Genomic DNA, 26865 nt, shown 5'->3' with positions numbered 1-26865 from the left:
CCCAGACCTGAAACATATACAGAAACTATATTAGTTACAACACCGTTTGGACAATAACAGGCATATATCTAGCTAACTCTTACATCTTAAATCAACCCATTTCTATTAATCTGTGTATCACCATGAGGCTGTGACCTACATGTAAGGTTCTGGCTGGTGGCTGGTGTCTTTCTCCTGTGGAAGCTACATGGGATCTCTTTGACTCCGGGCCATGCTCTCATGTATCTCTGTTCAGATTTCCCACCTGACTTTGCTCTGCTAAACCATTGGTCCAAAAAGCTTCTTTATTAACCAATGGTAATAAAACATATTCACAGCGTACAAAGGGGAATCCCACATCAATTCTGCATTGAAGAGGAACAGGCATAGGGAAGTAAACAAGACCATTTTCCACTGCCCATCCCTTTTATAATTTTGTAGTTAATTTTTCAGACTCTGGTCAAGGAAAAACATATCAGTAATCCAATTACAGATATTTTCCTAACATGACCTGTATGGGATATCTGCACTATCATCTATTGATATGTAGGCCACCCTTTTACAAAGAACAGATGTGATTGTTTCTATTAGGACTGCTTATGTGCATCATATTTTGTTGTTCACACTATACTGTAAAAGTTAAACAGACTTGATGGTTCAAAGTTTCTATTGTAAACTCTATACTCACTTCTGGAAATCACAATGATTTTTTTACTGAATTGGTATATGTATAACCTTGATGTGGTTCTATCAAATGAAAATCAAATCAATTCTATTTTATGCTGTTTTTGTTTTTCTTCTCTCAGTATTCATTGGGTCTCTCAATTTCTCTGGTTTTGCAATGTCTCATCATCCCATCCTGTCTCTGTCTCTGTCTCTCTCTCTCTCTCAAATGTGTGAGTGTCTGTGTGTATGTCTTTGTGTGAGTGTGTGTGTGTTTGTGTGTACATGTGTTCCTTGTCTCTGCCTTTCTGTTTTCGTACATGAATGAGAGGAAAACCAAGGCCAATATTTGCACATACTCTTTAAATACTTCACCTTAAGCCGGGCGGTGGTGGCACACGACTTTAATCCCAGGACTTGGGAAGCAGAGGCAGGTGGATCTACAAGAGCTAGTTCCAGGACAGACTCCAAAGCCACAGAGAAACCCTGTCTTGAAAAACCAACTAACTAACTAACTAACTAACTAACTAACTAACTAACTAACTAACTAACTAACCAACTGACTACTTCACATTATACCTTGAAACACTAACTCTCACAAACCTGAACATCATCCATTGGCCAGACTGGCTGGCCAGTGAGCCTCTAATTCTCTTGTTGATGGACACCCATATTGGTTTGGCAAACACATGCTACCATGCCTGATATTTTAAGTGCCAACTGTGGATTCTAAGTAATGTCCTCATGGTTGAACAACAAGCAAGCTACACACTGAGCCATGTATTCAGGTCTCTGGGTGTTTGTGTGTGTGTGTGTGTTTGTGTGTATGTTTGCCTGTTTGTCTTTTTTCTTTCTCATATAGCTATGGCTGGCCTCTAAATAAGTATGTAGCAAAGGATGATCTTGAATTTTCATCTTTGGCTTTTGACTCCTAAATAATAGTATTACACGTATGTTTCACCAAACATTGACTAGTTTCTTTGTGATTGACTGGTAAAAATAAAGATTTAGCATTATTGTTTCAAAAAAAAGTTAAACAGAAAAATTTAGAAAATTTTATTAAGAGCTAGAAGCACAATATGAACCCAAGGTCTTGACCTCTATAAGTCAATGGATAAATTACATTAGAATAAAATTACATGGCTACTTCCCATACTCAATTATTTTCATGCTTGTTTGGTGCTTTCCATTTATAAAATCTTGTTGCCAATTCCTTTCACTACCTAATGATGTACTTTATGTACCTTGAAAAATAGCTATTCCTAATCCCCCGATTTGCAGTAACATCTGTTTGCCAGTCTGAAAAGATTCATATGGCCCATAATCACCCTAGCTATGTAGATGAAGAATAGCCCAAATAGTTTCATGTTATTATTTTCCTAGGTGCCATCCATTTCAAACTTTGGAGAGTAAATTTTCAGTTACAGAATTGGTGCAATTAAAGTTGTACAGTAAATTGCAATATTTATGAAGTTGTCATTTGAAAAACATGATGCCATTTGCACCTTTTGACTTTGAAAATATGAGTTTCCTCTTTTACTTTATATTTCAGTTGAGTTGAAATTACAGATATTTTTAAAATGCCATGTTCAACATTTCAAAAATGACTTCAGTCTCCATCACTACTGCTAAAACCACTAAAATTTCTATTGAAACTTTTCAGGAATTAATTATACAGACACCTGTGCACATCTATTTTCCTTTTTCTTTTTATACTTAGCTGTTTAATTTTTGTATTGACTGTAAGGATTCTATCTTTGTAGCATTATTTATTTTTTTTCCTGCATGACAGCCTTGCAATATTATTTGGAGATTTTTAAAAATAAACTTTTAGGTTATGAGCACACAGTGACATTGACTTGTGCGCATGTTTCCATTGTATTAATAAGATTTCTTGCTGGTGGATTTTTTTGTGACAAGGCATATGAGTATTTTAATTTTTTCTAGCTTATTTTTTTACTTATTTCTTTTGCACCTGTCTTTGACCCCTTGACAGTCAATATTTGACACTGTAAGTCTCAGAATATTCTAATTATCAGTTTTAGCAAGTTATAGATCTCTCCAAGTTACAAATATTTATATATTCCCTGTCTAATATTTTCTGCTTCAAGAGTGGCTTGACTTCACAGTACATATTCATTATTTCACTGCTTTTATTTCTCTTATACATTTAAAATTTCATAGAAACTAATTAAAGAAGCATTTTTGCCTTTATTTTTAATACTTTTAGTGACAAAAATTATTTTTATGTCTCTGGACCTGTGCTCATTAAACAAATACGACGTGTAACATCAAGAGTTAAATCTGGAGGACACCAGCCAGAGCAGCTTGGACGCTATCATATAAAAGGCCTTGGAGGCAGGCTAGCATAGTTTACAAGCCATTGGACCTATTTATAGAGCTGACTTCTTTTGCAATGTCAACTGTAATCTTACACTTATTTTAAGCCTGAGTATCTCAAATATCAGCCTCAACTAGCTGTACAGTTTTCTCTTATTGATATCAGACAGCCCAATGGAGCCCACTGAAGAACCTTGTCAGATTCGCAAAGATAAGTTTTTAGAAGTTCCTAATCTGTCAGATTCTGTGTGTGAAGATGAAGAAGTTAAAGCGACCTTCAAGCCTAGCTACTCCCCTCAGCCAAGCAGAAGAGGGTCAGGATCTTCTGAAGACACATACCTGGACACCCCAACTTCAGCGTCCAGGAGGGTTTCCTTTGCTGACAGTCTTGGATTCAGTCTTGTGTCCGTTAAAGAATTTGATTGCTGGGATTTACCAAGTTCAACCGATTTTGACTTAAGTGGGAACATCTTCCACACAGAAGAATATGTTTTGTCTCCACTGTTTGAACTGCCCTCATCTAAAGAAGAGCTTATGGAACAGCTTCAAGTCCAGAAAGCAGTGCTGGAGTCTACTGAATACCTTCCCGGGTCGACAAGTGTGAAGGGCATTATTCGAGTTCTGAACATTTCTTTTCAGAAGTTAGTATATGTGCGCATGTCCTTGGATGACTGGCAGTCGCATTATGACATTTTAGCAGAATATGTTCCTAATTCATGTGATGGTGAAACTGACCAGTTTTCTTTTAAGATTTCATTGGTTCCTCCGTATCAAAAAGATGGCAGTAAAGTTGAGTTTTGTATACGCTATGAAACTTCTGTTGGTACCTTTTGGTCAAATAATAATGGCACCAATTATGTACTGGTTTGTCAAAAGAAAAGGAAAGAGCCGGAGCCCGTAAAACCATTGGAAGAAGCTTCGAGTAGACAAATAAAAGGCTGCTTAAAGGTAAAATCAAGGTGAGGAGATGTTTTACATTCTTGAAAATTTCTAAAATGTCATGATTGTGCATGTTACATAAAAATAACAAACAAAAATCTCTTGCTCATAAAAATTAATGTTAGATTTAGCAAGTCAATGCTGTTTAAATACTAGCATTGTAGTATTCTAAATTAAGGAAAATAAGTGGGTTGGTTGATGTGTAAACTGTTTGCTTGATCTCAAATCTTGAACTATAGAGGATTTGTTTATCAAATCATTTTATTTAGAGTATATTTATTTCCAATGATTCTTAAATGCCCATTCTTCACTTTGAAACATATTTGACTAACATAAAATTGTATTTCAGTATGTACCTGGTGCTCAAAAAATAAAATATGTAGATTTTCCTTCCAAAGCTAAAATGATGATTTTAATGACTGAGTGGGTTATATAAAGATGTTTTGGAAATGTATAATAGGTTAAATCATAAGAAAAATAAATTTAATAATAAACTAACAAAAAGATAATTATAGTGATGCATAAATTGCATATAACATTTTAAAATTATACCAAGTGTAACATTATGGAACACAAATTAGAGCAATTTTGTAAAGTAAGTGGAGCAGAATAAAAAAATGACCCAGATAGAAATAAGGATATTCAGCTCTACAGATTTGAGTTTAGGGATATGACCCCTCATTAGTAACCCTGCTTCTCTGTTAATGTTGAAAAATAGAAGTAGCTTTCAGCTCACTCTGTAGTATAGCGCTGGCTAATTTCCACGACACTAGGTTGGCAGATCAAACATTCAGGAGCAGGGAGACCACTGTCTGTTCCTCACTGTATCCCAAAGGAAAAATCCCCGCTGCTCTGCGAGAAACAGGCAAATGTTTGATTATTCTCCAGGTGATTCGTCATAACTATTCCCCAAACAAATAATTCAGTGACCTCACCAGGAATAGTTTAACATGACAAAGAGGGAACTCAGACTCCAAGTACTAAACAGAAACTTTTAAAAAGTTACTTCGAGAAGATGTTAACAATTTTGTGTTTTAATGAATAAAGCATTAAGTAGTATCTATTAAAATTGTTGATCTACTGGATTAGTGAATTAAGCAATATAGGTTAAAGCAATTCAAATATATGAAAGACTGGAGCTTTAATTTTATGTTCAAGTAACTTGAAAGAATCTTACTCTGCTGTGTGAACTTTGCCGACTTTCTCACTCCAAATGAGACTTTCTTAGTTTTTAATTTATATTATTGAAAGAGATAATATAATCATAACTTCTACATATGCTAAAATAAAAACCTGGTTGTTTGTAATAATAGTCAGCCACATTATCTATACACAAAATGTAATTCAGTGAATTAGTACTACCTCTGCACAAAAATGTACGCATTTTTAATTATTGAATACTTTTAAACATGCAGCCAGTCATTGGCTGAGTCTGTTAGAGCTAACAGAATTTAATGGAGGTAAGAACATTTGGCAAAAGGAAGCAGTACTTAACTCAGTTTTTTTTTTCCTCTGTGAGTTAGAAATGCCACTTCACAATGTCAAGCAGTACATTCTGAACTGAGTCCAGGTCTTCATGTGATACCAAGAGTAAACAAAGGGCAGCTGACAGACCTAGGCCCAACCATGCAGTCTAACCACGGTATCTTTGGGAGATATATATATATATATCCCCACACACCTTTCTATTCAGAATGGGAATCATCAGCTCATAGCAGACACCACTCAGCTTTTAATATTTCTTTGGAGAAAAAAGACTGAGAAAAACTAAACCACAAAATGGTCTAAAGGCCTGTAAAGTTTCCTAATGAGTTATGAAAATGGAAAAACCTCTTTCCTTCAAAACCACAAATACATTTTCTCTACTTCTATAACTTAAAAATGACCAGCATAATTCAAACCACATTTTGAAGAAAGCATTCGCCTCTGGAGGAGGCTTTCTGTGCTGAGTTTCAGTCCAACATGAATTTTTACATCTGATTTATATACCACTCAAGATGGAGTGTATAAAGGAAATCCTGACAGATCCTCAGAACAGCATGTGCCATAATAGAATATTTATACAGCTTTTCCATGATATAATTTATATGCGATGGGCTTTCAAATATTCCTAGAACTCACTCAAAAAAACATTATCAAATTTCTAAATGAATAGTGCAGTTGAATTTAATTGGGATGAATTTGGTTAAGAAAGAAAAGGGCTGCCCCATTAGTATTATTTTATAAAATGTACCCATGGTTAAAATAAATTTGTACTCATTTGATAAAAGATTATGGTTCCAAAATACCCTCCCTACACCCAAAATAGTTGTAAGATTGGAAAGGAATTTTACAAAGCATTTTATTCTCTCTACGCGGTTTGATTTAGAGGACATTTCTTTTATGGGACAAAAATTGAATAGAAATATACATGAATTTGTGATTCTTATGTAGATTAAGAATAGTGTGTGAAATAACTCAGAGTCAAATGAAAATTAGGCAATCCTCACAGAGCAACAACTAATTTCAATTTCTTTTCATACCAGAGTTAATTTGCTATTGGTTTCCCTGAGACGGTATTTTCTGAAAGTGTCAATAATCCCTTCTAATAGGTACAGAAGAAACTGTAGGCACACATGCAGCAAGACAGGTTCTGTTTTGCCCATCACCCACACAGGAGTGATGTTTTCTAATAAGTATAGCACAAACTGCAGGCACACATGCAGCAAGACAGGTTCTGTTATGCCCAGCACCCACACAGGTGGGAGGCTCTCCTTGTGGCAACATTTCTCAGGTTGGAGTTTGTAAATGCCTTCTCTGGCGTGGCTTGTCTACTTTCATTTGAGGCTTGTTAGTTCATGTGATTTGAAATATATAAAAAGATAGAATATCAGAGTCACCAAAGACATGTGACCGCACGTGACCGCGAGTATCTAATGTAAGTGAAGGACATACATCATGGGGTATTTATTAGGTGTTGCCACACAGGCAGCAATGCAGAAGATGCTAGTTAACGAACTAAGCAAATGTTTTGGTGAGAAATGTCATTGATGCAAGTCATATTCAATGTGAAGATCTAAATAAGCTAAAAAGAGAATTCAGATACAGTACAGTAACTGAAAGATTGAAAATTAAGCATATCTAAGGTAAGTTCCAGATCTCCCATAGACTAGACATGTAGACTTGGGCAAGTAGGATTGATTTTCTCCTTGGTTTATTATGAGTAGCAATGGTCTATTGGGGAGTATTCTTGACACTTCCACTTTATATATACATATATATATATAATGAATATTATATAGATGATTTTGATATTGTTTCCAGATTTTTGAAATTTACTAGTAAATTATTAAAAATCCTAGTTAACTGCTTTAAACAGGCCAAGACTAGCTTCAGCTTTTGAAATCTGTAAAACACACACTAAGGCTCAGGCTGCCCCAAATTGCAGCCTTTTAATTTCACTGCTCCTAGATGTTCAGGTGGAGAGCATTCCTTTGCCTCTTGTAAGATTTTATTCCATAAGAAAACTTAAAGTGTCAATTTTCTTGAGATGTGTTTGACCTTATATTTTTGAGTGACTTAAAGCAGGACAAAAACTTAGTAGAAACTGCTAAAATTCAATCATTTAATAGATGAAAATTGAAGGTATATTCCTATTTTGTTCAAACCATTTTGGGATGGGGGCTGCCAAATGTCAGAGCATCCATGTGAAAGTCAAAGAATTACTTGTAGGAGTCAGTTCTTTCCATCCTCCAGGTGGGTTCCAGGCATTGGACTCAGGTCATCAGATTCGGCAACACATTTTCTAAGTCATTTAGACATCTCTCCAGCCCTGGAAGACCATTCTTAAAAGAGTAAAAGAGGCATTTGAGGGATTGAACAAACACACATTTTAATTAGAGAAAAAAAAGTATGTGATAGAAAGTTGTGTGGTTGGAGATGTCCTTTCTTTTAAGAAATCATGTTAGTCTAGTAGGGATATCATGATGTTTGGTATGAAAACCAAATGATACTGTATCCTTAACCGTTCCAAATGAATGCTGAATATATTCAAGTTAAGCATCCACAGCTCTAGAATTGTCACCATCAAAATCATCGTCAAGTCTTCGTCTGATAACTAACTTCCTGAGCCTTGACTGCCATTGCTCTTCTTGACATCAAGGATTTCCTTGTCCAGATACCCAAAGAATTAAGTTACTGTACAATCAGGGCCAGTGTGTTAGGCTCGATGTTACTAAGCAGCAGTAACAAACTGGTAAATGAGACAAAAACTTGGGGCTATGAAGATATGGAGAGACTCTGAGAGAAAATAGCTCATGGGCAGAGAGGAAGGTGGGAGAGAAAACCCAGCAAAGTCAATATCATATTCTGTGAGTGTAGAGTTGAAGCCACAGATTAACAAATAAATGTTTCTGACTTGGGATTTTTAGGCTTCAAGATTAGAGGAAGGCCTTCCTGTAACTTGCTCTTCTCCCACACACCTGCTAATGCGTGTTCCCCACTATACACAAGATGAACTCACCTGGCTTTTTTTTTTATTAACTGAAATCAATTTATTATTCTAACTAAAGAAACCATTTTTGTAGGTGATGAATGGCATTTATGACTTGGCCAGGTGAATGCAAATAAAAGTCCCAAATGGCCTTAATGCCAAGAAAAGAATCATTAGTCTTCCCTTTTCTTCATGCTTGAGGAATAGAACTAGGCACATGGAGGAAAGGGAAAGAAAGAAATTCTTTCTAAAGTGTGGTTTTAAAAATACAGAACGTTTGTCTTTCAGAACAATAAAATTGTGAAAATGAAGCCAAGAAAAGCAATAGAAAAATAGGCATGAGCTAAAGTCATGGTGTATGTTCCAGTCACAGCCGTTGCTCTGTGAGACTTCCTTAATTTACACATCCCACGTAGTCTGCGATCCTGGAAAGAGTCCAAAGCAGAGTAAATAGCTCCACGAGGCCTCTGGGACCTAATGGGTTCCATACCTAACTCATTTGGAATACACACTAATTGTGGAAGCTGGACCTGTTTAAGGGGAGGGACCTCTGGCAAGGCTACATGGAAACATAAACCACAGCTGCACAGGCCCCTCAAGAGGGTGCAGAGAGCCATGCCAGCTGCTTGACAGTGAGAAGCCAATCTGCTGACTGTCCTTGGAGACCCACCAAAGCTCCATGGCTTCCTGGTGTTGTAGAAGGCTGTGCCCTTATAAGCCTAGACTACTATTAGATGGGTGTGATTTTTTTTTTCTGCAAGAAGAAAGGAGAAGGAGGTCATCCTCCAGTGTTATTTAGCCTTTACTAGAAGGAATCCCTGCTGCAACTATATTTCAAATACCTCTTCTGAGTATCTGGGTCCGTCTTCTCTACTGGAGCCCATCTTCAACCTGTAACGTTAGAGAGAGCCCCAGCTACCCCATCATATGGTGGCACATAATGAAGTATAAGAAGGTAATTTTTCACTTCCTTTTCAATCTGTTCCTATATTTTACCCCAACCACCAATAAGACTAATATTGGCAGAAAGGATTCAGAGCAAACTTCAGGTGGTTTGACACTGTCCAGTGTCTTGCTGGACTTGAACAGATATGCTACAATTTGACACCTCACTGCAGTCATGTTGCCTGCAGTGTATGTAAACATACACCCACACACACCCACCCACCCACCCACCCACCCACTCACACCCGCACAAACCCATCTTCTCCCTCCCTTAATTATAGACATGTTTAAGAAAGGTTCTAATATACTCACCAAGATCAGTTACACAGAGATCTCTGAGTTTGAATAAGATAATGCAAATGGATAATTTTAGAGTCCAGAATGCTGTTTGTTACAAGGCAGATTTACATGGATAATTGTGGCAAAAGGTTAGGTCTGAAGCAGTCCTGTGTATTTGGCTTCTAAAGACAGTAAGGGACAATAGGAATCAACTTCTGGCTTCTTCTCTAATTAGTTACTGTTTGAACTTCGTGAAACTGTATCTTGCCTTTGCTTTATTAAGATGTAAAAATGAGATTATAATACTATTTTCATAGCTGAAAATAGAAGCATATTTACTCACACACAACTCACCAAACCAAGTTGCTGACATTTGGAGATATTCCCAAATGTAATCTCAATGACTGTGGTGATAAATTCCAGCTTACCCTCTTGAATGTGGCCTAGCTCTGTGCCTAGGGTTAATGGTGAAATACTTGCCCCTCATTATCATTCCTTTTGCCACCACCCAAAGGAATATAAATAGTTTCTAAATTAGTCACATTCAATAAGCATTTGACATTAACCTGGATACCTCAGATTATGCTTCTATGGAAAAAAATGACTTTCGGAATCAGCCACTTGTAGGTTAATCTATCTATCTATCTATCTATCTATCTATCTATCTATCTATCTATCTATCTATCTATCATCTATCTATCTATCATCTATCTATCATCTATCTTTACATACACAGTTAATATATATATATACATACATAGTTAATGTATACACACATAGTTAATATATCTATATCTATCTAAATACATAGTTAATATCTATATCTATCTACATACATAGTTAATATATATGTGTGTCTATAGGATGGGGATATTAATCTTTTGGGAAGTTGAAGTTTAGGTCATTTTAAAATGAGTTATAGCAAAAAGATGCTCTTTAGATAAAAAACACTAGCTCTACCACCTGCTTTCTATTTATATGTATGACTAGAGGAGTAAATTTTAAATTTATATAATTCCTTTATTCATAGAAAATATATTATTCATCTTTGCAACTATGTTACCTCTGTGCTTAAAGAAACAAACACTTTTTTTTTTAGACACAAAGTTCAAATCTGTCCAGGTTCTCTTCTGAATCCTTAATTAACATGTTCCTATCTGTGATTTGTTTTGAAGGGTTAATCATACATCTCTGTGTTTAAAGACCAAATGGAAATTATGCAAAAAATTAATGATTTGGTGTAATATTCTGCGCTATTTGCTTACAAAGACCAAATGTGCGTTCAACACGTCTATCTTCAGAAGGTTTGATACTCTCTCCCTCCATGCTCCTGTGCATGTTCAGTGTTTGCTGTGAGTGGCATTCAGACTGCAACTACACACAAAATTCTAATACTAGAAGAAAAAATGTTTTGTGTTCAAGTGAAGAACTTGAATCTTATTCTTTTTGAAGTTATTATAGCAGTAATTAAATCAAAATAGTTTACTCTCAAATAGATATTTGTAAATTGTTAAATGGTGAAAGACGCAGACATACATTTTGCCCTCTAACAGCAACAGAATCCCAACACTACAGTGGAATTCTGACTTATTTCACATACTTGAACCACTATGAAACTTACTCATTTACTGTAGCCGAGGATGGAAACACCGGACTCCCATTCAAAGACTTCAGAAAATGTCTTTGCTGATTACAGTGCCATTTGGCTACATAGCGTTGCTCAGGGAAGAAGCTGGCAGTGACAGCATCCTGCTGTATCTGATCCTGGAGAATAAGATTTATACTTTTTTTTTTTTTAAATATTTATTTATTATGTATACAATATTCGGTTTGCGTGTATGTCTCCAGGCCAGAAGAGGGCACCAGACCTCATTACAGATGGTTGGGAGCCACCATGTGGTTGCTGGGAATTGAACTCAGGACCTTTGGAAGAGCAGGCAATGCTCTTAACCACTGAGCCATCTCTCCAGCCCAGATTTATACTTTTATAAGCTATTGACACAACTTAAGTACTTAAAGAAACCAACAGAAAAATCATATCCAGGCACAACAGAAAAACCGCTACATTCTTTAGCAAGACAGAATAATTACTCTGTTTGGTGGAAATGAAGTTACAGTCATGTTTTCTAATATTAATACAACACTGGACAAAATATTTTCATTATTTTTTCCTCTTGTTTTGTCAAGGTGCTCAGACAGGGTCTCATGCATGGTTGACTCATGTTCTATCCCTAGCAGCATATCCAGTATGCAAAACATGATTTATGAATGATTTTCATTGAATCAAATTGTAGAAGAATATATATATATATATATATATTTGGTTTTTCGAGGCAGGGTTTCTCTGTGGTTTTGGAGCCTGTCCTGGAACTAGCTCTAGTAGACCAGGCTGGTCTTGAACTCAGAGATCTGCCTGCCTCTGCCTCCCGAGTGCTGGGATTACAGGCGTGCACCACCACTGCCCAGCTGTAGAAGAATATTTCAAATCCTACCCTTTACTTTCAGACAGAGTAATTCTGAAAGTTGCCAATTCTCTATGGTTTCTTCTTAATTCTTTTCTGGGAATAGTGGGTTATTCAGCAATACATTTGATAAGGAAATTATGTGATTGTAATATGTCCATTCATAGCACTGTAGGTTTTAGTCATTTAGTTTTCCCCAGATTTTAGTTGAATGAAATACTGGAGTCTCTAAGATTACAATTTTAAATTAAACAGGTATGTTTTTTATCATTGTTCTCCGTTTTCCACATTAAGTGTCCTCAACAATTTTAGATGTTTTTCTTGAGGTCTGGGCTAATAAATAGGTATACCGTTTGCAGTGGCTTAATTTAATGTCAGAGAAGAATGACCCCATTAACTAGTTAACTGGCTAATCCGTGGACGGCATCACCTTTACCAGGAACTGATGTTGCCAGGTCCAAAGATTCGGTGGCACTGAGTGGGTCAGTCTCAGCTGGCTAAAGAGGTACACAGTCCTTCAGTCTATCACTGACTGTAGAGTTCTGTAGAGCAGATGAAATTTATAATCACTAAGTATATCCTTGTGTGGGTAAGTTAATACTTCATCTCCAAGCAGAAATATTTTGAATATATATAAAATTTCCTGACTCCACCAGTACATGTGTTTACATGCATGTGTATGTACATGTGTTTGACCACATATACATAATGCCTGCTTCAAATTGCTAATGATTTGTCTAGAATTTATACTTTCTGTATTGTAACATCCTGTTCAAAGCAGATGTGGGTTAAATGGCAGAACATTATAATAATACAAAAATTTAAGGTTATTTTTACAGGTCTTATAAATATATTTCCACATGAATCTTGAGGCTACTTTTGACTTAGCAATATTCGAAGGTTTATTTTTTACTTCTCCTTACTTTCCATACTTTCTTTACCCTGGCCGATAGAGCTACTGCTCAGAGGATACAAAATACAATAGCTTTCCTTAACTAAAAGGCTTTGTATTGGGCATAATATATTATACAATTTATCTTTGAAAGTAAATAAAAATTAGCATGAACCTGCTCAGTTTATTATTTCTGAATCGGACTGCAAAAGTTCCTGTCAGAATCAGAATGCTTACTATTGGTCATTTGTCAGCAGTCCCTATACAAATAATTTTACTTTTCAAAATTTCTCATGTATTTTATGGACTATTAACAAAAACAGTCCCCAGGCTGTTATGGACCATAAGCAGGCAAAAGAATGGAAACAAATTTTTTAGATTACATAGCTAAATTACAAAAATACATTTATTCCTTTAAACTTGCAAGCAGGTTTTTATAGATATAGATGAAGGAACTGCAACTCGGGATTTTCAATGTAATCCTTTGCATAGTTGGGGTTGCAGCCGGTTCTAATTATTGAATTACTAATTATGCTCTCCTCTGCAGTGACCACTCTCTTTGTACCTAGCCAAACATGTATTAAGATTATTACGTCTCAATTATGTAATAGGCGATCATTGTTCTAAAATATAAATATTTAGAAAGGTCGTCAGCATTTATGGATACAAAACAGTGACTCTGTTGTAGTTTCAGGGATATTAAAGAGTGAAGGTGCCATATCAGTTCATTATGAGTTGAGCATCATCTCCCGTTAAGACATCCCATTTCTCCTGGTAGCACAGACATGTATGTATGTATGAGGCCTCTAGCTCTTCCATTTTTCTTTACTGTTTATATAACATAAACAACATAAAATGTCAATTTCATTCTGTAAAAACTAAGTACTTATTTAAATTGAATGAAAATTAAAAATAGGTTTCAATATATTTATTATTTTACTATTGTATAGACAGTCTGCATGTAGATAATTTTTTTTAGGCTTTTAAGGTATAAATACATTATCAAAGTGAGGAACAAATTACCATAAAAATAATCTTTTTTATGCCTTTGGAGGAATCACTCCATTGAATTACTCCAATTTTACTTTCCAGCAACATCATACTCGTACTAGAGACTTATCCATTGGTCAGTCTTTAGGATCTAAAAAAATGAAAGGGAAGCAGAACAGCCCAAGACTGAACAAGGAAAGACCAAGGAAGATCCTGTGTGCCTGATGACCGGGAAATTCCTTCCCTCCTTCCTTCTTTCTTATGACATTGGTCCATGTTAGTGCTCTCCAGATGCCCAAGTGGTCTTGAACTCACTAGGAATCTTAGTCTGTCCTTACATGAAATCAATAAAGTATGAAAATCAGAGACGGTGAAAAGTAAGGTAATGTGTCAAGGTTTAAATGTTGTCTTATGAAAAGTAATCTCATATATCCCTTACATGATATTCACTATTGAAACATTAATTTTTAAACCTACTGTAGTTTTGGACATATAAATGTATATAAAAATAAAGTTTTCAGGTTTTTCTATATCGAAATGACTTAAAATTATAGCCAAGGGGTCTAGTCAACGTTATTATATGCAAAGGTTTTACTTTAAATTTTTTTTTACTGTTTCTAAATTTAAGTAATTAATTAATTAAGAAAACAATCTTTTTTGTTGACAAACCAACCTCAGTTCCCACTCCTTCCCATCCTCCTATTTTCTCTACCTTCCCCCTCACCCACACCTCAAAGAGGGTAGGGCTTTCTGTGGGAAGTCAACAATTCTAGCACATCGCTTTGAGGCAGTACCAAGGCCCTCCCCCACTATATCTAGGCTGATCAAGGTATCTCTGCAAACAGAATGGGCTCCAAAAAGCCAGTTCAAACTCTAGTGATAGAACCTGGTCCCGCTGTCAGTGGTTCCACAGACGATTTCAGACATACAGCTGTCATCCATATTTAGAGAGCTTGGTTTGGTCCTATGCTGGTTGCCCTGCTGTCAGGCCAGAGTCCCTGAGCTCCCGTTATCTCTGGTAAGTGCTGTCAATGGTTATCCCCATCATGGTCTTGACCCCTTTCTTCATATTCTCACTCCTCCCTCTCTTCTACTTGACTTGGGAGCTCAGTCCAGTGCTCCGCTGAGGATCTCTGCATCTGCTTCCATCAGTTGCTGGACGAAGGTTCTATGGTGACAATTAAGGTAGACATCATTTGGACAACAGGGCAAGGCCAGTTCAGGCACCCTCTCCACTATTGCTTAGAGTGTTAGCTGGGGTCATACTTCTGGATTCCTGGGAATTTCCATAGTGCCACATTTCTTGCTTAGCCCCATAATGGCTCCTCTCAGTCAAGATATTGCTTTCCTTGCTCACCGTTTCTGTCCTTCCTTCATCTCAACCATCTCACTCCCTTAGGTTCTTCTTCCCCATCCCTTTCTGCTCTCCCCATCCTCTTCCTCACTCCTTTCTTCCCTCATCCCTATACTCCCAGTTTTCTCGGGAGGTCTTGTCTATTTTCCCTTCTCAGGAAGATCTATGTTTGTTTCTCTTAGGGGTCTCCTTGTTACCTAGATTCTCTAGGATTGTGGACTGTGCTTTGTTTCCAAGTGGTTGTACAAGTTTGTATTTCAGGAAGCAATGGATGTTTTTTCCCTTACACTGCATCCTCTCCAGCATAAGCTAAATTGATGTTTTTGATCTTAGCCATTCTGACATGTGTAAGATGGTATCACAGAGTCATTTTGGTTTGGATTTCTCTGATGACTAAGGATGTTGAGCAAGTCTTTAAGTGACTTTTGGCCATTTGAGATTCCTCTGTTGAGAATTGTCTGTTTAGATCTGTACCCCATTTTTAAATTGGATTATTTTTTATTTTGATGTTTAGTTTCTTGAGTTGTTGATTTATTTTACAGATCAGGCCTCTGTCTGATGTGGGGTTTGTGAAGATCTTTTCCCATTCAGTAGGCTGCCGTTTTGTCTCATTGACTGTGTGCTTACAGAAGTCTCTTAGTTTCATAAGGTCCGATTTGTTTATTGTTGCTCTCTATGATTATGCTACTGGTGTTATATTTAGAAAGTCATCTCCAGGGCCCACGCATTGAAAGCTAGTTTCCACTTTCTCTTCTATAATGGGTTCAGTGTGACTGGATTTATATTGAGGTCTTTGGTCCATTTGGACTTGAGTTTCTTGCATTGGGATATATATGGATCTATTTGCATGCTTTACATGTTAACTCCCGGTTTCTCCCCTACTTGCATGAGCTTCATTTTTAAAATCTTTACCCAGGCCCAGCAAGGTGACTGAGCAGGTAAAGCACATGAGCTAAATCTCCTTAACCATATGAAGGTGGAAGGAGAGATCTGACTCCACAATTCGTCATCTGATCTCCACATGCTTATATCCCTAAATATATGTCACACATACACACAAACACACACACATAATAACTATCAGTAAAATATAGTTTAAGAAAATGAACTTTACACAGTGACAGTTTTCTAGTATGCAATCAATTGCTCATTGTGCTCACATAAGATACATCTAAAATTTCGATAAAAATATTAACATGTAATTCCATTTGTATTCTTAGTACTATTTTGTGAAATCATTGTTTTAAAGCTTTGTATATAATCTGATAATTTGTATGACAATAAAAATTAGAAACACATATATTGAAGTTCACATGAATTCTAAATCATTGTCTTTTATAAGAAAATAAATCTGACCTATATATAACAGCATATCAATTCATTCGTATATTAATGTATATATAAGTAACCTAAATAACTCTACTATAAAACCCCTGACTTCTTCATGCTAAGTCTAAATATATTATTGAAGTAGATAATGTACATTATTCATGAATACATTTTATGTTATCAGAATAAAAGTTCCACAATATCAACTCATACCTGAGGGTCTGGTCATGAGTTTTGTAATTTTTCTACTAACTTTCAACAGAAAAGTTTGAAGATGTTCCTACTGAAATTATTGTTAGGTTAGAGTAAGTTTATTTTCTTGAAGATTAGCTGATAGCCAATCAACACGTCATAATAAGTCATATTTTTCTATGATACATTATAGTGTCTGAAGAAAATAATATTTTGGAATTATCTTCAAAATTATGTTGACATTATTAGGAGAGCAACATTGTGCTATTTATATCTATTCTCAAATACTGTAGAACTCTTTGACTACTCTTGATGATTTTGAACAAATTTATTTTATTTGTTTAATTTTGGGCATGAATATACACTATATTTATTAGACCTTGTTAGAGACAAAAGTCATGTGATCTTATTCTCGTGTATGATGAAATATATTCAATGGACTTCAGTTTTTATTTACTCTTACTACATTGGTAAATTGACCTGTTCTTCCTCAATTTAGAAATTTCTATTTATATAAGCTTAGGGACTTTATATTTTATCTTCTTTATATCTCATCCATACATTGTAGTAAGCAGGTCCAGCTCCATTTTGCAAAGGAAGAAATTTTGCTTAGGAAATATATAAGATGAGAAGCTGAGTTTGTATCTAGGGAGGGTCTGCATTTCCTCAGATTAGCATCACATAACAAAAAAAATCATAAAGAGTTTATGGAGTCCTAATTTTACCCTTAACTATGATCTTCAAATATGTTTCTGTCTTCAAATATGTTTCTAAAAGGATACTATCTTGATGCAATAGAGTTTGACACTGATATGTCACATGCCACATGGAATGAAACATATACTTATAGAAAAAGTGGGCATTAGGGAAATAGCATAGAGGAGGGCTTTTATAAAGAGTAGAAATGATTAATGAATTTAATAGCAAAAAAAAGGCAAATTGTTTTCTTTATTAGCCAGTCAGATCACCTAAAAGAAATTACAGTAGTCAAACCTTGAAAAACATGTAGAAACATATTAATCGGGGCATTTCAATATATCTTTTTTGGTGAATACATGGAAATTGGTAGGATTGCTTCCATAATAACCTGAAGATTGAGAAGTTTGGGATCTTGGTTAACACAAAATAAGGAAACAAAATACCAGTAAGAAAGCACTGACTGTGTTCTTTTGTGCACTGATAGACAGTTTTAATCAACATCAATTACAAGAATACACTAATTGGAGGATCTTCATTCAGTTGAGAACTACTTTCTGAACACGTTCTCCAGGTATTGTTTTAAGCACTATAGACATAGCAGGGAAAAGACACCAATTTTGTTCTCACATAGCTCACATTTAATGGACAAGAAAGTGATGTAGATAATAAACAAAAGATTTATCATGTGATTTTCGAAGACGGATGCGTCAATGAAAGGGAAAAGACAGGGTGCCTCTCTCCCTCGAGGGAGCCTTCCACCACTGGCGCATGGCCACTGTGAGTCATACCTGATACTGAAGGCACGAAGAGGCCGCACTGAAGAGTTTGAAGGTAAAGAGTGACAGAGGAGACGCTTCATTTCTTACAGTCTTCTGTTGCTGTTTGTGCTTATGTCCTGCAGTGACAATTCCTACCCAACAGTTTAGAAGCACAAAGGAGGAGGGCGGGAAAGACACAGATGAATCCATTACTTGGCTCCTTGTCTTTAACACCTGAACTCTCTTTAAATCCTTTGGTTTAGGTCTTGTGATTTTCCTGAATGCCCTCCTTACTAATTCCCTTCACAGGAAGATAGAGTTGCTACCGTTAGTGTGGTCAAAGAAGAGATTCCCCATCTAAGTTTATGTTTCAAAGTTCTAAATCACTGTATATCGTTTTGTTTTCAAAATGCTTTGTCTTCAATATATGCTATGATTTTGGTATACATTAGACACGTTTGTATAAATCGGCTTTCAAGGAAAGAAAATATTTTCTGCAAATCAGAATAATGTGGATAGAAATCAAGCTAGCTACTGAGCAGAAAGTCTGAAAGACAGCGAGTGGAATATTGTCAGATTCTTATACTGTATCAGAAAAACAAAGACAAGTATAAATATAGTTATTCATATTTTATGTGAAGTATTTCCTTATACGTGAGAAAATGCCCACAAATTAAATGATCAGCATTATCTGTGAACTTGCATTCGAGTCATTATACTGCATGTTCTCCCTTTTTAAACAATTGTCACTTCATCTCTATTACTTTCACTTCCAGACACTAATTGTTACTTTTATGGGATCAAGGCTACTCGTGTCCTTGGCAATATGCTTTATGGTGCTTGCATTTAGAGTAATTGTTTGGCAGTTTGCCATTGAGCTCCACAAATAGAAAACATTTTGCTGGACCAGATTCAAATCTTTGCAAACATGATCAATTTTACAACAATTAGTAATTGTCAACAAAAAAAAAATGATGACTGTCTTTTACAATTACATACATATACAATGAGGAAACGTGTATTGTTTTCTCACTGTATAAAAACACAAAATCAAAATATCAATTGGATCAGGTATAGGTGTGTGATTCATTCTTGCTTGTTACTTTTTTATTTCTTTTTTACACTTATTTATTTTATATCAAGCACTCCTCTCCTTTCAGTCCCTCTCCCAAACCTCTACTCTCTTCTTCCCCCCAAGTCCACCTCTCCTCTGCTACACTTCAGAAAAGGGCAGGCCTCCCATGGATATCAACAAAGCATGGCATATGAAGTCACAGTAAGACTAAGCACTTCCCCTTGTATTAAGACTGGGCAAGGCAACTGAGTATGAGGATAGGATCCCAATAGCTAGCAAAAGTGTCAGGTACATCCCCCGCTCCCAATGCTAGGAGTCCCACAAGAAGACCGAGCTATATATCTGTCACATATCTCAGAGAGCCCTGTCTAGTCCTCTGTAGACTCCAGATTTATAGGTAAACATTAGCCCGAGGCAAACACGCCCCCTAAGGGGCGGGACTTATCCCTACACAAGATTGAACAGAGTGTAAACAAAAGATAGAAATACTATTGATTTCTAATTTAAAAAAATATCCTAAATCTGTTATTAGTTGTAGTATCTGAAAATGAATAAGGCTGTTTAACCTTTGACAAATTAGAAATCCAAATGAAATGCAACTTTGGAAAAATGTCACATGAGCAATTTGTATGCATGCGTAGTAGCAGCATTATGGTTTGTGAGACTTAGAAATGAAGAAGACAAACTGTATTTATCAAAGATGTTTGTCTGTGCAGCAGGTTAAAAAAAGAAAGTAGTTAGTCTTTTTTAGGGAAAAGGGAGCATTGCTTAGCTTGATAAAGTTAATTTCTATTTAAAAATAAAAGGAAATTCTAGGGAGTGTTCTTTCTTTCTTTCTTTTTTCTTTGCTTGCATGCTTGTTTGTTTTAATACACTGAGGCATTAAAGAAGATTTGAATCAGTGAGATACCTTGACAAGAAGGAAAATGCTAGCCGAGTTTAGAGAATGAAATGTTAGGTAGATACCAAAGAGCATCTGAGTACTCAGAAAAGTGTGAAGGACCCTTAAAAGAAATCCCACAGTAGCTCAGAATTGAGAATTATAGGGGGTATTTATTTAGGGGTGGACTCACAAGTCAGTATCCTCTGTTGGAATGGAGAACAGCAACTGGATCCCAGAGCCTGAAAAGAGGCCAGATGCACGATTAACATGGGCATAAATAGTTTAAGAAGCCACACCTGAGTGGGCGGGTAACTTAAAGGCTATTGACTGTAGGATTTCCTACAGTAAAAGTGCAAAGTCACCAAGTATCAGCTATGTAAGTTCCAATTAACTATGTCTTCAACTGACCATAGTAGATCTGGAATTCCGCCTTCCTGTAGGTTTAGATATCTCCTACTCCTTCAAACAATTTTAGGTGAAAGGTGAGATCCATGAGAATAGGGGCTTTGAGGGGAAGTGGGATTAACCTGGGTTGTGCCCTTAAGATGTCATGTACTGTGTTGGTATTTGTCTTAACCTAGGACGAGGAGATCCATGAAGTCCTTCCTACCATCTTGTTCCTGGGCTTCCCCGGCATAGCCTACTTCCAGGCTGGCTCATCTGCAGAATCACAGATTTCAGATGAAATGTTTCCTGTAGGAAACCCTTGCTTGGCTATCTTAGTTCCCCAGAGGTGCTGCAGTTCCATCGCTATTATTGCTGTTCGAGCTGTTTCATGATGGTTACCTCAGTCATGCATGTGTGTGTATGTCTGTCTGCCTGTGCAGCCATGCGCACATGCACATTACCTCCTGTACAAGGGAGGTCTGTGTGTTGTATAGGCACATGTGCATGTGTGGAGTCCCAAGGAGAGTCTCAGATGTCCTAACCTGTCACTCTCTGCCTTGTTCCCTCGACACAGGGATTTTTTCTAAATCTAGAGCTAGTCAGGCTTCCAAGAAGCCCCTGAGTCCTGCTGCTGTCTTCACAGTGCTGGACTGGCTATGGTGTGCAGTTAAAACCAGAATCTTTTGGTTTCTAAAGACTTGAACTCAGGTCATCGGGTTTGCACAGCAGGCGTTCTGATCTGCTGAGCTCTCTCACCTAGCCCTGAAGGGGATTTTGAAGTACTAATGTCTGTTTGTCTTTCATTAGATTGTAAACTTCATGACGCCATAGTAGCTTTCCTTTCGGCCTGGTCTTGTGGCTCAATTTTAAGCTTAATGTCTAACACAAGCCAAATTTTCTTTTCATGAATATGTGTTGAATTTTATCTAGCTTTATTGTGAACTTACGGCAGAAGTATTGAATTCTTTCAAAACCACTTGCAGAATTCGTTACACTGATGACAATAAATTGTGTACTGCAGTATTCAAAGTGTATGGCTCAGACCTTTGTCAACATAATTCCATCTCAGGAAAACAAAGCTCTCTTATTAACACAACAATTTCAGTGAGTGGTTCAAGTTTCATTAGCATTCCAATCTGATTTCCTGAGCATCAGATAGTTATTGTGATATTCCAGCCCTGTTCTGCCTCAACTTTCTTTACTGTGATGAAAATTACTATGTTCAGAGTGGTGCCTAAATTTTGAGTTCAGTGACCTATCTTCACACTATGAACTTTCTGACCTTCCCTAAAGTCATATGTTGTCAGTGATGATAATGTATCAGTGTTTGACCTGGGAGGTCCTTGATTCAGAGTTCTTCCCTTGAATCCACATGTCTAGATACATAAACGCTAAATCTGCACTTGTATACTCCAGTCTGAAACCTTAGCAGGACAAACAATGTTAATGGCTTTTAACATTGACATGAATGCCAACCAGAATATAAAATATAATTTTCTGTTGGTAATAATTTGTTCTAATAAATATTACTTATGTTAAAATAATATTACTTTCTACCTAAGCAGTTTTAGTAAAATAAAACTGATGTAAAATCTATTCAAGATAGAGAACCTAATTTAAAATTTTTATGACTGATTTTGTGTTTCATGGTATATTTTATTATAGATTATTATAGATTTCTGTGGATACAGAATAAGAGGTTAAGGCATTTATAAGTTAAAAAACTATGGGTCTTTCTGTTTTTCCTAAAATTTAACAGAAAATAGTAACAAAGTATATTGCTTCTCTTACACGCGTTCATTAACCCACATTCTTTTCTATTTTAAAAGTTTGTACTATAATGTAAAGTAGCAAGAAAATGAATATGGGCAACATGTAAGGTCTCAGATGAAGAGTGTGTGAAAGAACTCCAAAGGACAGCTCAATGCCTTTCCATGGCTTCCACAGACACTGTTATCACAGCGCTATGTACTTGGTGCCCATGGTAGAAGTCTATTAGTTCAAAGCCTGATCAACTTGTCTTCTCTGACATTTTCCATACTGTTTGAATATCGGTAGTAACTGTATTATATTTGCATATATACGAAATGCCAAAACAATAATATTAGTTAGGGTTTGCTTGCTGTGCACTGGACACCATGTGCTTTATATTGATTCCTTTGTTCAGGGCTGCACCTTAGTGTGGATCCTTATTCTTATGTGAGTAGTTTGCATCTTCTTTCTTGCATACTTCCTTGAGCTATTGTCTGCTCTCTTGCTCTTACCATACTCCACTCTATTTCCCTGACCCGCTCCCACTACAAATTATGCAACGGCTGCTTACACTACACAATCCTGAAGCCCATGGCTTTTTAAGAATGCTTTCTTCAGTTTGCTCTGTTGTGAGCAAAAATCCAATTAGACACTGGAGAAAAATATGAAATCATATTTTATACTAAATTTTGACTGATTTAGTCAAAATGCTTCAAGTGGTTTGTACATTTTTAAACCCGGCTTAAATCAAAGAAGCGAGGAGTGAAGGGGAGGAGGTGTTTGAATATGAACTGGTGGGTTCCACTGGAGCACAGAATCGTTTGTGAGGAAATCTGTCACCGAAGATTGAAGGGGGAAATGCAGTTCACAGAAAGTGTGGGTGAGGGGATGCCAGAGAAAACGTGTAACACAAAATATGGACATTTGAGAGGTATGCCTCATTGCTTTGCATCGATGATTTGCATATTAAGAAGTCAGGAGTCTTCACATTAATGAATCCCTAACTAGTTTCTGACACAATAGACTGATATGTCCCTGGAGGAGTCATTATGGTCTATCATGTCAATGATCCGCATATTAATGACTCTCTAACAGGCTCATCAACAGGTAGCCTAAATAGGCTCCCATTGAGTTCTTTTTCATTTGCTTTTTAAATGTATCTTCTCTCCCCTTCCTTTTGTAATACTATTGTGAAGAATTGACAAAAAGGCCCATTAAGATAATTTTAATGTGTGACTTAAGTTCACAAAAGCATTAAATTTAGAAATAGTGCCTTAAGACCCTACCAGGGCTGCTAAAAAGTTTGCTAATGCCGTGAAATACAAACCAAGTTTGGGAAATGAGACTGTCTTTGGATGTTAAGATGAACTGTCTAGGCTAATTCACTGGGCTCCTGGCTTTCTTGCTATATTAATTTCTGATGGTTAGTGCAAGTAGAAGAGTTACTTTGAAAGTATGATCGCAAAATGGAATTACTTAAATAGGGAACTGAATTCAAACAGACTTCATAACATACATTCCACTAAGTGCTTATTTAAACTAAAACAATGGTTGAAAATAGAAATAACTTTAAAATATATAATAAATACTAGACCTAGTTGATTTAATAAGAGGCTGGACAACCTATGCTCTGAAAGGATGACTTCATAACATTTAAATTCAACATTTAATTAAAAGTAAAACAACAATATTCCTAATACCTTAACATTTCTAAACTGCTCGGGACACATTATTTTCTGTTAATTCTAACGATTATATTAAGGATACTAGTTGATTCTTTAAAGCAAACACTATGTCTATGTTGTACCATAAAAGGACTGAAGAATTGGGGCTGGAGAGATTTCTCAGAGGTTAAGAGTACCAGCTCTTCTTCCAGAAAATCCTGGTTCATTTTGCAACATCATCATAACAGTTAATGAAAGTCCATAACTCCGGGATCTGAAACCCTCCTCTAGCTTCTAAGGGAATCAGGAAAACAAATAGTCTGAGGGTGGTGTATGGGGACACAGGCCAACATAAGGCATATTTCTTAAACGCCCCTACACATGGCTTGTTGAAACAGGATCTCTTATACATTCGAGTCATACATACAGGCAAACTTACCTGCAGATGAAACACCCAAAGGAAATAAAAACAAAAACACCAAGCAATTGTTCTTCACATACTTTTATTGAATAATGAACGATTTCACTTTTCTTCTAGATAAGGGAGGGTTATTGCATTCTCAGTTGTGGGATGGCGAGTTGGTGTTCTAGCCTCACACCTGCAGCCTCAGAATGAGATCTATTCTCTGTTCTCAACTTGACTACATCTGAGATGAACTAAAATCCAAGTGGTTGGGTATACCTGTGGGGTACTTTTTCTTAAGTCATTTGAATTTTAAAAGACCCACTTTTAATCCAGGTCTGTGAAGGTGGGATGATACACTTTCTGTTGGCAGCCTATATAAAGGACATGGAAAGAAAAAGCTCTGTTTTTATCTGGCAAATACATTCCTTCACTGGCATTAGAGCCTACATCTTCAGGATTCCAGAATGCCAGCTGAGACATCCAATCTAGTGCACTGAGCAATTACTGGGTTCTTGGACTTTTCTTTGTTAAACAACCATTGAACTAACTGGACCACAGCCTGTAAATCAGTCATATATATGACTGATAGATATATATATACACACATTTAATGAGCATGTATATAGAAGTGGAGGATAATCAACACCAGGTATTTTCCTTAAGTGCCTCTCCACCTTACTTTTTGAGGCAGGGTTTCTCATTTGCCTTGGATCTCACCAATTGAATAAGAGCTATCAATTTCCAGGACAGTTATGTCTGTGCTTCCTCAGAACTGAGATGTCAGTTACCCTTGAACTGGCTGAACTCACGTACCATGTGAGTACGTTGCCCACTGAGCAATTTCTCTGTTCCTAAACCTTTGTATTTAAGAAATTAAATAATTTACATGATGAGTGTGAACACTACAGACTTCACTAGGGAAAACAGCATATTTACAGAATTTTTACTTCTTAAAAATGTGTACTGACATGGCTCACTCAGCAAGTTTAACTCTGTTAAAGTTAGTTTTTATGTATCAAAATTTGACATAATTTTTAAGAAAATAATAGTTGAAATATATTAATTCAGAAAAAAAAACACAGCAACATTCTGAAAAATTTGAAAGGAATATCTTAACAATCAGTCTGTGGGGATGTTGAAGATTGGACCGTCAGACATTGGAGACAGTGAGGATTTCAGTTGGACAGTCACGAGTCTCTTGACATCTATCTGCTGCATGGGTGTAATTATGTCTTTTAAGAATTTAGATAAAGTAAGGACCTTAGGGCAGTAAGTTTGAGACACTTTTTTTTTCCCAGATAACTTGCTGATATACATTCTTCAGTTGTTCTGATACCCATCACCTAAAGACATTTACATTTCTCTCCATAAAATATAATTGGCAGGTGGTAGCAGAGAAGTCCCTTAAGCCAGGTTCATCTATAGTCTTCTTCTACTTAAAATTCATGAATTCTGCTTGTAATTACACCACATTCCCAAGCAACCTACAATGTTTTTTTGTCCACATCTCAACTTCCAAGATTCTACTTAATGATGTACTAGACCCTCATCAGTCAGTGCCTTGAAAAGTGCACATCACTTCCGTCAGTGTGTGATGCTTGATTCCATGACAGAATAATAAAAGGTAAAATGTCTTTTCTGCTGTGGGGAGCAACTAGGAAAAAAAACAGCACCCACCACACTGACATGGCCAAACAGATTCAAACCTGTAATTTTTCTTGGTAGAAAAGAATGAATCTCTGAAAAATAAAATAAAAGACCTACCAAGGATTACCTCATGGAAGGGTGACTTTAAGTTGCTTCTTTCTTTGCTACTGAAACTATTCTTCATCAAAAAGATAAAGCACCAATGCTTTTAAATTGAAGAATCATGGTGAAACACAGTGTTGTAATATATAAAACATATTGATATAAGATATATTTTAGAATATAGTGATTCAATATTCTTTAAATAAAAAAATAACTTATTGGGCTCATGAAGCAGAATATCTTAATTTTATTTAAAGGGACTTAAATGGTTGAAAACCAAGAGCAATGACTCAGCAGGTATTATGTCTGCCACCAGTCCTCTCAACCTGAATTCAATGCCTAGAAACCACAACTAGACTCAGCAGGTATTATGTCTGCCACCAGTCCTCTCAACCTGAATTCAATGCCTAGAAACCACAACTAGACTCAGCAGGTATTATGTCTGCCACCAGTCCTCTCAACCTGAATTCAATGCCTAGAAACCACAACTAACTCATGTAAGTTGCCTTTGATGTCTCTGAAGGCACAATGTACACACACACACACTTAATTAATTAAAGTAATTTAAAGGATGGAAAGCAAGAAAATTCAGCCTGTTGAAAGGAATTAAGTGCTGCTTAGGCCAGCTAGGAATTATAAGGACAGTAATTCAACTTT

At 36.3% G+C, this 26865-nt stretch overlaps 1 protein-coding gene across 1 annotated transcript in view; it reads left to right on the top strand.

Annotated features, from left to right (window-relative positions):
- Nucleotides 1–3109: 3109 nt before the first annotated feature.
- Nucleotides 3110–26865, top strand: part of Ppp1r3a (protein phosphatase 1 regulatory subunit 3A) — a 40745-nt gene continuing 16989 nt past the window's right edge. The window contains exon 1 of the mRNA XM_075953653.1: nucleotides 3110–3941. Within this exon, the coding sequence (XP_075809768.1) occupies nucleotides 3157–3941 (785 nt within the window). The 5' untranslated portion in view covers nucleotides 3110–3156. The remainder of the gene's footprint in view (nucleotides 3942–26865) is intronic.

The sequence above is a fragment of the Microtus pennsylvanicus genome, chromosome 19 (genome assembly GCF_037038515.1).
Source record: "Microtus pennsylvanicus isolate mMicPen1 chromosome 19, mMicPen1.hap1, whole genome shotgun sequence".
In the NCBI taxonomy this organism is placed as follows: domain Eukaryota; kingdom Metazoa; phylum Chordata; class Mammalia; order Rodentia; family Cricetidae; genus Microtus; species Microtus pennsylvanicus.
Note: the sequence above shows the minus strand (reverse complement) of the source record. Positions and strands in the feature narration are given on the sequence as shown.